Source organism: Aricia agestis, chromosome 3 (genome assembly GCF_905147365.1).
Source record: "Aricia agestis chromosome 3, ilAriAges1.1, whole genome shotgun sequence".
NCBI classification, from domain to species: domain Eukaryota; kingdom Metazoa; phylum Arthropoda; class Insecta; order Lepidoptera; family Lycaenidae; genus Aricia; species Aricia agestis.
Genome location: NC_056408.1, coordinates 21,778,826 through 21,791,424, shown reverse-complemented (window position 1 = coordinate 21,791,424; position 12,599 = coordinate 21,778,826). Strand labels below are relative to the sequence as shown.

At 36.1% G+C, this 12,599-nt stretch overlaps 1 protein-coding gene across 1 annotated transcript; it reads right to left on the bottom strand.

Annotated features, from left to right (window-relative positions):
* Positions 1 to 377: 377 nt before the first annotated feature.
* On the bottom strand, positions 378 to 11,733 carry LOC121740554 (EP300-interacting inhibitor of differentiation 3). The gene is made up of 7 exons (XM_042133292.1): positions 11,549 to 11,733; positions 11,250 to 11,357; positions 6,488 to 6,606; positions 3,418 to 3,587; positions 2,392 to 2,579; positions 2,042 to 2,148; positions 378 to 667 (listed from the first exon to the last, which is right to left on the bottom strand). Exons 1-7 carry the CDS (start codon positions 11,634 to 11,636, stop codon positions 611 to 613), a joined length of 837 nt encoding a protein of 278 aa, XP_041989226.1. The 5' UTR covers positions 11,637 to 11,733; the 3' UTR covers positions 378 to 610.
* Between the last annotated feature and the right edge of the window lie 866 nt (positions 11,734 to 12,599).

The following is a 12,599-nucleotide window of genomic DNA, read 5'->3' as shown; positions in this document are numbered from 1 at the left end:
AGAGCTCGACAAGGTTTTAAATGCACGTGGCGAAAAAAGGAACTAACGCTGTCATCATACAAAAACGCCATTTTTGACAGTTCTCCTTTACCAGCAGCGCCCCCGCCCACGTTCATTTATAACCTTGTTGGACCAGCTGTCATCTGTCAATTTCTCCGGTAAAAGTTAAGGTTAAAGTTAAACTTAAAGCTAAATTTAGCCTTAACTATAACCATAACTTTAACTTTAACTTTAACCACGCCTCTGGTGCAACCCAACCTAAGGCCGGTATAAATAGTCAGTACTCAAGATGCATCTCGGCCTCAAGACACGGTTCAGGCTCTGTGATTGGTTGGCTGTCAAAATTTGAACCAATCCCAGAGCCGAACCGCGTCTTGAGACCGGATCGCATCTTAAGTACTGACTATTTATACCGGCCTTAGTAATTGATAGAAACCAGACTGGATAAAATCTCTACTTAGATTAAAATACCAAAATGAAGTCTAGCAATCTTTCATTCGTAATCACATATTATTGGATAATCTTTAAATTTTTATAATTCCTTTTCTTCAATGGCTTCTAACATTTCGTTAGTAAAGTAATAACAACTATAAAACATGACCACTTTAAGTCAGTGCCTCTTTAATACCATCATGGGTTTTCTGATGTCGAAAGCTTCAACGAGGTCCTGCAAAGAAAATAAAAAACAATTAAACAACACGGAAAATAAAAAACGACACGGACCAATTTGGGTGTAACAAAAGTGAGTGATAATATTTTAGGGTGTGTAATCTGTATAATGGGTCGCCTATAGAGAGTTTGCTGTGAAGTTGTAGCGCTGAAAGAGAAAAACTTTTGTATGGGAAAATAGGCATGATGAATATTTTTTTCTTCTTCTTGGTAATTAAAGGACCATTCACAAGTAGAACAATCAGTGAAAGAATGACTCTGTTAGCTTCAAAACTTTCCAAGATATCACAATTCAAAAATCTAATGAAATAGACCTTCATGAAATGCTCCAAAGGGCTACGAAATTATGACGTCATCGGGGGAGAACTTTGTTTGATAGTTTTTTTAAAATGAAATAAGGGGGCAAACGAGCAAACGGGTCACCAGATGGAAAGCAAAGTTGCCTATGGACACTCGTAGCATCAGAAGAGCTGCAGGTGCGTTACCGGCCTTTTAAGAGGGAATAGGATAATAGGGGAGGGTAAGGAAGGGAATATGGGAGGGTAGGGAAGGGAATAAGGTACGTAAGGCCCAATCCCCGGGCCTCCGGTAAACTCACTCACTCGGCGAAACACAGCGCAAGCGCTGTTTCACGCCGGTTTTCTGTCAGAACGTGGTATTTCTCCGGTCGAGCCGGTCCATTCGTGCCGAAGCATGGCTCTCCCACGTGTATACTTTTTATCCCGAAAAATGTACGATCGATAAACGAATTTTAGCGCAACGTAGTGGCGGGCGTCATCTAGTTTAAGGCTTCGAACAAACCTACGCGACCAAAGCGACTGCGAAGTGGGAGCGTCTTCCGCGCGGCAGACGCTGCCCATGTAATCTTATGGCGCTGTGCAGACCTGCGCGACCGCAACGCGGGATGTTCAAGTCGTCAAAGCGGGACGTGCGCGTCAAGTTGTCAGACGCGTGTTTTGTAGCGTATATAACTAGACTTCTTTTTTAAAACCTTTTTATACTATTTTATACAACTCTTTAGTTTATGATTTTTTGATTTGTTTACGTTTTGATAGATTGTCATGATATTAAAATAAATCAATTCGACTTGACCATTGTGGACATGTTTTAGACCTCTGCACTTTCCAAATCAAAAGCAAGCTTAGCACCTCACAATCCTCATGCCCGTCCGTCCGACCCGTCCGACTCTGATGTTAAATACACCAGATAAAGTCGCGCGTCTTCAGTGACTGTTCATTAACAAATGAATTCACGGTTCGCACCGTAGTCGCGCAGGTGTGCACGCCCAGTTCCGCGTTGCAGACGCTCCCGTATCGCGTCCCGCGTCACTGACGCGTGGGTTCGGCCGAAGCTTTAATGAGAGCAACATTACCTTCCACCTCTTCATGTCTAGCGAAACGATGAACTGGTTCTCGGGTATCGTCTCGTCTCTCTCCTCAGCCGGCACAGGCTTTATGAACGGTAGACCGTGCTCCTCATCTGAAACCAAGATTAATTTCGAAGTTATAAACAACCATGTTATAAATGCTTGCATGCATCATTCATGTCGTCTTTGTAACTCTCAAGAATTAATTTGTGTACGTTTTTTTTTTAATTACGGCCTGTCCACATCACCACGTCACGACTACGTCAACGTAGAACGGTGCGGTAACGTGGCACTGAGCACTGGCAGCTGAGCGACCCGCGCCTGCACGCCGACCACACTCGGTGCTCGACACTCACCGAGCTGCACAGAGATGAGGCCGTCTCGCACGAGGAAGGACAGGTGGTAGACGTTCTCGACGGAGCGGCTGAAGCTGGTTGGGTCTATGGCGCAGTGGAAGTAGCTGAGCGGCCCGCGCCCGCACGCCGTCTTCACGAACCGGTGCACGCGGCTCACCATCTCGCTGCCCTCCTCTGTCTTCTCTATCCTGTAAAGACAATGGTGAGGATTAAGGTGGGAAAGAGATAGATAGTCTCATGTAGGTATAGTTTATAAGGTTGCTACTGAATCGGAACAAGTAAAAAAATCTCGCACACGCACGAACATACTCGTTATTCATCATTCTTCAACCAGTTGAGCAAGAAAATTGCTAACTATAGTCAAAATAATTTTAGGTGGCACCAGAGGTCATTGACCTTTCTAGTCTAGTAGCTATGTAAAAAATGCTCGCATTGTTAACTTCAGAGTAAAATTGTACTCTAAAAAAAAAATTGTACACTTCATATTTTTCAATCGTGGTTTGCATAGAAAACCATGAAATATGACAAGTTTTTTGGCAGGGGGTCAATAAACGCTACGGACTGAATTTGCGAATATTATAAAAGTGAAAGTGTATGTCTGTGTGCCTGTTACCTCATCACGCTAAAGACACTGAGCCGATTTTGATGCAATTCGGGTTGCAGATACTTTGAGTCCCAGGAAAGGACATAGAACAGGTTTTGTTTTGGAAAAATATACGGTTACCGCGAGATAAGCTTATTTTGGCGCAACGAAGATGGGTTCGTCATAAAACAATAAATACTGCCAAATACTGGTCTTTATTAACTAACTTAATAATAAATTAACCTAACTTATATAGGAGGGAGGTGTGACATACACTAACATAATAAATAAATAAAATCAGATTTAAAGAGTGCTATTTCTACAGTGATTATTATTATTAGCTAAATAATGGTGTTCCACTCTTAGGTCATTAAAATTCAAATATTGCCATTTACAATGTAAGAACATTCTTAAAACTTCTGCAATGACATGCCTCGTCTTACCTGTCAACGGATTCCGGCGCCTTCAAAGCCGCGGCCTGTTGTCGCTCCACATGTCGTCTTGGAGCCCTGGGCCTCTGCTCCAGCGGCGTGGGCGCGAATGTACCGTACAAGTACGACAGTGTTGGCACCTCCGAGGGAAAACTGAACTCCCAAAAACTGGGATTGTGTTTCTGTAAAGAAATTGTATGAAGTTTCAAGTAAATTCTGCAATCCAGTTGCAATGCTCATAGGTTCGGTCAGAGAAGTTAATTGACAGGTCTTTCATCTGCAGACCTACTTCATTTGCTTGTGTTTTTACAAACTCAGGCGACAGATCACAAGAGGTGGGTCATATTATAACATGCAGGCAATCATTTGGATTATACATTCTGCCTCATGCATTGTTATTACTAAATTAGCTTAATAACAAACATTTTATATGATTTACCACGGAGCTCATACGAAGAGGAGCTGGCCTAAGCAACTGTCCACTGTGATTTTCAACTAGGTCCTGACGTCATCATTGTGGGCGGGGCTTAAGTCAGTACACTTTCAGCGTTTGTCAGGTGCACACGTAACGAGACTCTCAATAAATTGGTGTTTTCTACGTTTTTAACAACGAAAGGATGAAGTATTGTGTTTTACAATGTCAAAGTTACTCAGACAGACGTTCTGATAATATAAATAACATCACATTGCATCTGTAAATAATTTTAAATGTAATTTAAATATAAAAGTTCTAGAACATTTCAGATTTCAGCGTTAATTATACTACTTGACACTAGATGGCCAAACCTTTGAAAGATAATACAGACGTAAATGCGTATAATTTTGCATAAGTTTATTGGAATAATCATACTTGAATACTGGTAACTGTTATACACTTAGTCTTAAACACATTTAATAGCTAAAACCGTAGTTATATAGCTTTTATTATTATACTACTTATAAACCGCCATCTGTCGTCATCTATGATAACTATTTGAAACGTAACAAATATCCAGGGCTGTATTCAGAATTATTATTTTATTAACCGATTCAGTGCGGATGACACGGTAGCCGTGTCATACATGTTTTAACGTGTGGCGTATGACACGTGAGCCGTGTCATTTAAAAAACGATTATATCTCCCTCAAATTACACTTTAGAAGGTTCTACTCTGAACAAAATCATCTTAATTTATCACGTAGAACAAGCCTATAGGCTTCTGTGAATTAAAAAAACGTAGGGGCCGTCAACCTTTTTTAAAGGTGCATTAATTGCGGATTACACGGCAGCCGCGTCTTATGGGTTTTTAACGTGTGGCATCTGACACGTGAGCCGTGTCATTTAAAATGCGATTGTATCTCCCTTAAATTACACTTTAGAAGGTTTTACTCCGAACAAAACCGTCTTAATTTTCCACGTAATGCGTTGACATCAAAGTATTACTAATCCACTAACGATTTTTGTTTTAATCTAAGTTGTTTCTTTCGAAAATATTTTTAACTAGCTGTTACCGCAAACTTCCTTATCCATAGGTATAAAACGTTTCCCTGCGGTTAAAAGTGGTCTTGTACCTATGGGCTTTATTACTGGAACTCTCCTCCTTTTTGGAAGTCGGTTAAAAAACTTAACAATGAACTTGTTTAAATTTATCTACGAACGTATAATAATTTACATCGGAAACCCCGATTATATTTAGTATACTCATTTTTCTAACTTTGAAACCTACATAAGGTTTGCAACATCTGAATAAAAAAATCATTTTCAGGTTTACACTTAGTAAAACTACTCGAAGTCAACTCAAACCATTGATGATAACGGAAGGCTATCAATGGTTTGGGCTCAACTAAACAATAAACCTTTTTGAACGTGGCGGGTGACACGGTAGTCGTGTCATCTACTTCTATGGCGTATGACACGGATAACCTGTCACGAGAAAATTGTGTGCCGCCACGACTGAAAGTCTTCAAAAATGTGCGCCGCATTGAATCGGTTTAGTATCGCAATGACAATTTTGTTTGCTAATGTTGACGCGCGCTGACATTTGGCCAGCCGTAGGTAATTGATTAAAAAAAATTTCATTAAATTTTTGAAAAAGAGTACTTACCTATTACATGCTATTACCTAGTACCCACCCCATTCCCTTCCCTACCCTATTACCTCTTAAAAGGCTGGCAACGCACCTGCAGCTCTTTTGATGTTGCGAGTGTCCATGGGCTACGAAAGTTGCTTTTTTTACATTAAAAATTGTTTTGTTGTGTTTGTCTCCTTATTTTACATTAAAAATTCGGTCAAAATTCTAACCCTAATTTTAATGATTGAACTTATTATAATTAATATACATTTTTTAAAGTTCTGAGTACGTCCCATAATATTAAAGAATTTTGACATCTAGTGTAAGATAGCTGAACTACGTAGTAACATCAACATCGACCTCATCGATCGAAGCTAGTAGTTTTGCTTTTACACGATAGGTGAAATATGGAAAAGTGGGCGGAGCCTCACCCCGCAAATTGTCACGCGTTGTTTCTTAAGGAAACTTGATTACCACACCTCCTCTCTGTATTAGCTCCGTGTGATTTACAGAGCGAAGAAGATATAAACTACATCTTAATACAATACAGTAGGGCCTCGGCAATCCGGACTTCCGCTTGTTCGGTGATCGCGATAATCCAGCCAGCCGGAGCTTTAAAATGGGCTGAAGATAATGAATTTGATAGCCACGAAGTTATGTTTCTCCGTCAACTTAGAGACCGGGCTTTTGAAATGAAGTGCGAAAATAATACACATTAGAGGTTTTATTTTAACTTACTGATTTCTTACACTACTGATTTCTTACAGTAATTATGAACATGTACATATTCATTTTGTCTTTATGCTATAATTTAAAAAATTGATTAAAGAAACTGTAAGGTTGAACATGTGTTTTATTAAAATTAAATATTGCATACTATAATCCTGACGCCTAGATAATTCGAAAAGGGTCTTGTTTTTGCCTCTCCGGAAAAATGAGGCCCTACTGTATTCAAAATATCTTTCACTTAATAAAAAATCAGTTGCAACCTATGATGCTATGATAAATATTGACATTTCTTCAGAAACTCACAATGTGTTGTGCCAACTCGTGTCGGTCGTACAAGTTAGCATTGCCGCTAACTGACTCTGAGCATCTTACTGCTAAGTCACTTGTTGCTCGTAGAACTCTCGAGTCTAAATACCCCTCACCTGTAATGATTAAGATGGAGAATGGTTCATTATACTTTTTATAGTTAAGGAAATAGGAATTATATGTACTTATTTCCAAACAAGAACAAAAGCGTACTATGCCATTTAAAGAAATAGATATCTAAAATGAACATAAAGATAAGATTTGACGACCTCTGTGGCTCAGTGGTGAGTGCGTCGGTAGCTCAAGCCGGAGGTCGCGGGTTCGAATCCGGCCGACGGAACAAAAATTTTTCAATGATCCCGGGTCTGGATGTGTATGATATAATAAAAATCTTAAATATATGTATAGTATAATATATAAAAAAGTATTAAATATATTTCCGTTGTCTGGTACCTGTAACACAAGTCCTTTAGGTACTTAGCACGGGGCCAGACTGACGTGATGTGAAGCGTCCATAGATATTATTATTATATTATTATATGGAATTCTTCGAATCAAGTTAGCAACTTCTATATATTACAGATTTATGAAAAAGAAAGATTTAAACTTAACATCTATACTAATATTATAAAGAGGTAAACTTTGTTTGTTTGTTTAATTGTAATGAATAGGCTCAAAAACTACTAGACCGATTTTAAAAATTCTTTCACCATTCGAAAGCTACATTATTTACGAGTAACATAGGCTACTTTTTATTTTGGATAATATAGGGTTCCGTAAGATATTTCAGTTTTTCGGAAACAACCAGAAAATTTACTTATTTTGCGTACGCTGCCTAAACTATAAAAGATAGAACCATACAATGTTAAAAATCTTATAAATATCTACAAAAATGTCCGCGACACACTATACCTATCTAAGTCAAGTGAGGCACAACAACCATTTTTTAATTTAAAAATCTTGATTTTTTTTGGACTACATTTAAACGCATTTATTTTACTCATGCTAATAATCCTTATCAAAATAAATAATTTCATCACTAAGTACTGTTTATGTAGATTATATTTGCTCTTTGAATGATTAAAATTGGACGTTTGATTTAGAAGTTATGGCGAAATTAAAATATTGCGACTTACGCCCGTTTCGAAGTGGGCGCTACCAATGCCACAGAATAGATAATAGTACAAGTACCAATGCAGGGGTGCGCATTGTACACATTGAAAAGGTCTACAGAAAACTCCGCGTTGCTATATTTTTTTTTATGAAATAAAGAGGCAAACGAGCAAACGGGTCACCTGATGGAAAACAACTTCCGTCGCCCATGGACACTCGCAGCATCAGAAGAGCTGCAGGTGCGTTGCCGGCCTTTTAAGGGGGAATAGGGTAATAGGGATGGGAAGGGAAGGGAATAGGGGAGGGTAGGGAAGGGAATAGGGTAGGGGATTGGGCCTCCGGTAAACTCACTCACTCGGTGAAACATAGCGTAAGGGCGTTTGTGCACTACACGGAATTTTACCATCCGGCGCGGTGCGGCATCTCGATTTACCTACCTTATTTATATGGCAAACGTGAAAGTTATGAACGCCGGACGGTAAAATTCCGTGTAGTCACAAACGCCCTATGCGCTGTTTCACGCCGGTTTTCTGTGAGAGCGTGGTATTTCTCCGGTCGACCCGGCCCATTCGTGCCGAAGCATGGCTCTCCCACGTATATCTCTTATGGATATATCCCACAATAACATATTTTTTATCATTTACTTTTAACTTCAAATAATGGCTAATTTTCGAAGCGATTTTAACCAATACGGCAATAATTCTTATTCAATTAAATACTTTAAATACATTATTGATTATGGCCTTTTACAGCATAATTATTACGATTTTAATTTTAAATGAATATTTTCGACGAATGCGAGCCACGAGTAGTAATGAATATAAATTACTTATTTAAAATCAAACTACTGAATCGATTTTAATAATTTTTTCAGTGACTTAGGCCATAATTTATTTTATACCCGTGCGAAGCCGGGGCGGGTCGCTAGTTCAAATATAAAGTGTTAGTGTTAGTGTTTGCATTGAATATCCACCAGGTAGTAGGGCATTTTCAAAAAAATGTGTACCCCTGGTTTTTACCTTGTCCCTTGACTTCGCTACAGATTATTTGTAAAAAATTACATACTAACATTTTGTAATTTTAATGTAGGAGCATAAACAAGTTTTCTTTTATTAAAATACATTCACGTTTGTATAAAATTTTATTTAGTATGAGATTTATAAGGGTTTTTAAGTACCGAAAACTATGAAATTCACCTGTCCCCTTCCCAGAAGTTGTAACAAAATCTTTAATAACTATTTTTTTTCTTAAAGTAAGTTACTTAAAAAACATATGTTAGATTCCTAAATACTTAATGTATCAATTGAATGTCTTGTTATTGAAAAATCTAACATAATTTAACTACAAATTAATTAAAATTATAATCATGAAAAAACAACCCGACCGGAATGTTCGGTTTAGTGACCGTTTTTTTTAGTTTTATAAACATACTACAAAAATATTTTCGGCACTAAATGATAGCACTATATTTCATTGTACATCGAGAAACTTCAATTTGAATTTAGTAGTTAAAAATCTGCTACAAGACGCGGATGCAGGTTGGATGGTTCTTCAGGAACGGTTTATTTGTTCAGATAAGTGACCATATTTTGTAAGCATTATTATACTTTCTCCAACTGTTTCTACTGTTGACACGTTGCAAAAGTAGCTTAGTATTTAGTATAAAAAATGAAATTGTGATAACTATTATCGGTTATTTACAAACACTTTAAAAGTAAAAGAAAGTAATATTACGTGACTTCCGACTTGTGACTTTTTGTATGGTCACATAATATAATGGAACGGACAAGTCACAACAGGCGGAAAGCATAAGGCTTAGTTCACATTTTAAATAAATTATTTTTTTATTCACAGATTTTATTAAGAAAATTGGAGATTTTTAAACTGGTACGATTAACGTACAAATATATTTTTTATTACTTATGTGTTAAGGTGACGCCGCGTTAAAGTAAAAAACCGTTTTGGATATGTTTTAGATTGCTAGTTTTCTATGAAAGCCCGGCCCGGCCTCTCACAGAAAACAAGCAATGGAACAGCAAAAAATGGAAAGGGCGTAAGCGACAAAATAGTTTTGTCGCGTAATTTAAAAACCATAAATACATTTCATATAAGCTATGGGCAAATTAAAGTGTATGCTTGAACCAAGCCATGTACATTTTTGGAAGCTTAAATCACTCTCCTCTGTTGGAAAAATAGGAATCCTTTTTTTTTACACAGGTCTATTTGATTGATTATTCTGTGTTATAAAAGTTGACCAATCGTGTTATGCTATGGGTAAATCAAAGACAAAGACATGATAAATACTGACAATGACCTTTAATTTCTTAGCTTTAGTCATTGAAAAATCGATATCGCTACAGCCAAATCATCAAGGCGTCGCCTTTACTTAACAATAACAAATATTTAAAATTTAAGTACCTAAAAGTTTGATTTTTTTTTTAAATTTTGATTTTATTTCCACTACTTTTCTATCAGTAAAGTTGAAAATCATTTTGTATCGTTGATATTTGCAGATTTATAATAACTAGACATCAGATTATATGCATTTGCATACTTGCATATGCAAATGCATATAATGTCACTTTTTAGGCGATAGTGCATATTTTGGCAATTTTTCGTTGATAGTGCATATTTCGGTAGTTTAACTTCCATGGGCATTAAGATTGCAATCGGAAAATTTTGGTAGAAAATTATTATTGGCGTATAATAAATAAATAAAGAGTCTTTATTTCAAGAAATTAAAAATCCTGGATTTTATGAAATTATAAAAATTGCCGCTTTTATTAATGTCACTACCGGAAGTCTTCAAAAAAATAATAAATTTTAATATTAAGTGACTTTTGATTGTGCATATATTGTGCATATTTCGACCATTTTTCGTGCATATTTGCATGGATATTTCGGCACTTTGATCGTGCATATAATCCGATGTCATTAATAACTTATTAATTCGTAGACATGTGAACACATCTTTATGATTATGAGATGTTCGTCCCTCTAATTAATGAAGTTAAATCTATGAAATCAAAGAATTTTTTACTTTTATAAGTAGTGCAACAATAAAAATGTTTAAATAAAAGGTTTTTGTGTTATAAAAACTTCTTTAAATATGTTAAATATTACTTACTCATGTAAAAAAATGAAAAATAACCTAGTGGTTACTGGTTAGGTCACATAGTCACACTATGGATTAAAAATAATTGCTACTCTTGTTGATCCTTGAAACTATCTAAATTTTATTTAATAAACAATTAAATATGCATTTCACTAGATTAAATTAACGAAGAAATCCATTTATTGCTGTATTTTTTTGTATTTGAATCTGTTTCGTCGAAAATTCGATTTTGTTTTAATAATATCAGAATAATATAACGTTTTCAGCGTTCTTTTTAACTTATTCCATTAGTTCAATATTTTTCCTTGTATATGACATTCAAATAAAGGTAAATAAATGACCTTAAAAAATATATACATATTTTTGCAAGGGTACACGTTTTTTTGAAAATGCCCAGTAGACAAATTTAAAATTAATTTAGTGCAGATATAAACTGGATGACTGAGAAGTGAGAGGTTTTTTTTTAATGAAAAAGGGATCTTTTTCTCACACAAAGTAGCGGGAAACATTCAGTTATTGTATTAAACTTACCAGGATGCTTCACTCTCTCCTCAACTCCACCGTCAGCTAACAGGGACTGTACTTCACGCACAGCATTCTCTGTCTTCTGTATACGCATCTGATTATCGCTTTCATCCTCTGTAAATAAAGGATTCAACATTTTATACAAGCACGTCATACATTTTTGTATAACCGAAGAAATGTAAGCAATGTTACGTTTTACAAGCATCCGAGGAAACCAAAAGACTCTCCTTCAACCTAAAGCATAAAACACCTGACTAGATTATGAATTTATTTTGGTTATTATTGTAAAATACGTAATTTCGTACCTAATGTAGATAAGTCTTCGAGTAAAGCACGATAGTGAAGTTTTCGGTCATGACTTCGCAGGCTGCTTCTAGTGCCGTTGACGGACATGATTTGGTTTATAATCTTAACTTCCCTTAGTTATAAGAGGAAATTCGTAGGAAAATCAAAACACCAAAATCCAAATACAAAAAACTGCCGCCTCTTCTTCTTCTTTTGGCGTAAGCACAGATTACTAGTATATATTTGTAGAGGCGAAGCCTCCCCATCAAGCTAAAAACCAATGAATAAGGAAACAGATGGAGGCGATATAACTACAAAAATGTGTGGCCGGCGCCATATTGCCAAGAACTAAACATGGCGGTCTATAGTGATGGGCTACTCGGTTGATATTTGTCGAGGACATCGATAAACTGACATGTTTTAAGTGAGCGTCCTGTTATATTATATATTATATTAATATCAAAAATGATTTTTTTTTTATATTAAATAAAAAAATATAATTTTTGCCTATTTTGTCTCTATGTATTATAGTACATAGAGACAATTTTTTTTATATAGGAGCCTCCTTAATTTTAATAAAACTATTTAATTTATTTTAAGTTTATTAATTATTATTTAAGTTGCCATTATTGATATCGGGCAAAAATTACCAAAAAATCGGACAAATACTAGTTGTACTCGCGCACGAAGTGTTTACAGTTTATTTTAATTTTACCATCAATTATTATTATTATTAAAGTATGTATACAACTGAGTATTTTGTGAACATTTCAAGTGCCTATTTTTTTCGCGATATATCGAGACCGATATTGATATTTTTTCAAATATCGATGTATTTCTTTCAATTTTGACATCCCTATAATACGACACTTTGACAGTTTATGTACCTCGGAGAATCGGAACATAAAATGGCGGGCCAGCCACAGTATTTTGATTTGGTAAAGACCATTATGCCGAGTCCACTTATAAAAGTCAATGCTAAAAACTCAAAATTCAAACGTCAGTTGACAATTGACATTGACAGCAGACAGCAATTTTTTTCATTAAAAATTAATTATTGCCTTTATGAAA

Bases quoted from the DNA above. Each gene is read 5' to 3' on its own strand.
- LOC121740554 (XM_042133292.1), bottom strand. From the start codon at position 11,636: ATGTCCGTCAACGGCACTAGAAGCAGCCTGCGAAGTCATGACCGAAAA. The intron at 2,580-3,417 runs GTAAGACGAGGC...TTGTCTTTACAG, and splicing joins GCGCCGGAATCCGTTGACAG to GATAGAGAAGACAGAGGAGG. The intron at 668-2,041 runs GTAATGTTGCTC...TTTTCTTTGCAG, and splicing joins TAGACATGAAGAGGTGGAAG to GACCTCGTTGAAGCTTTCGA.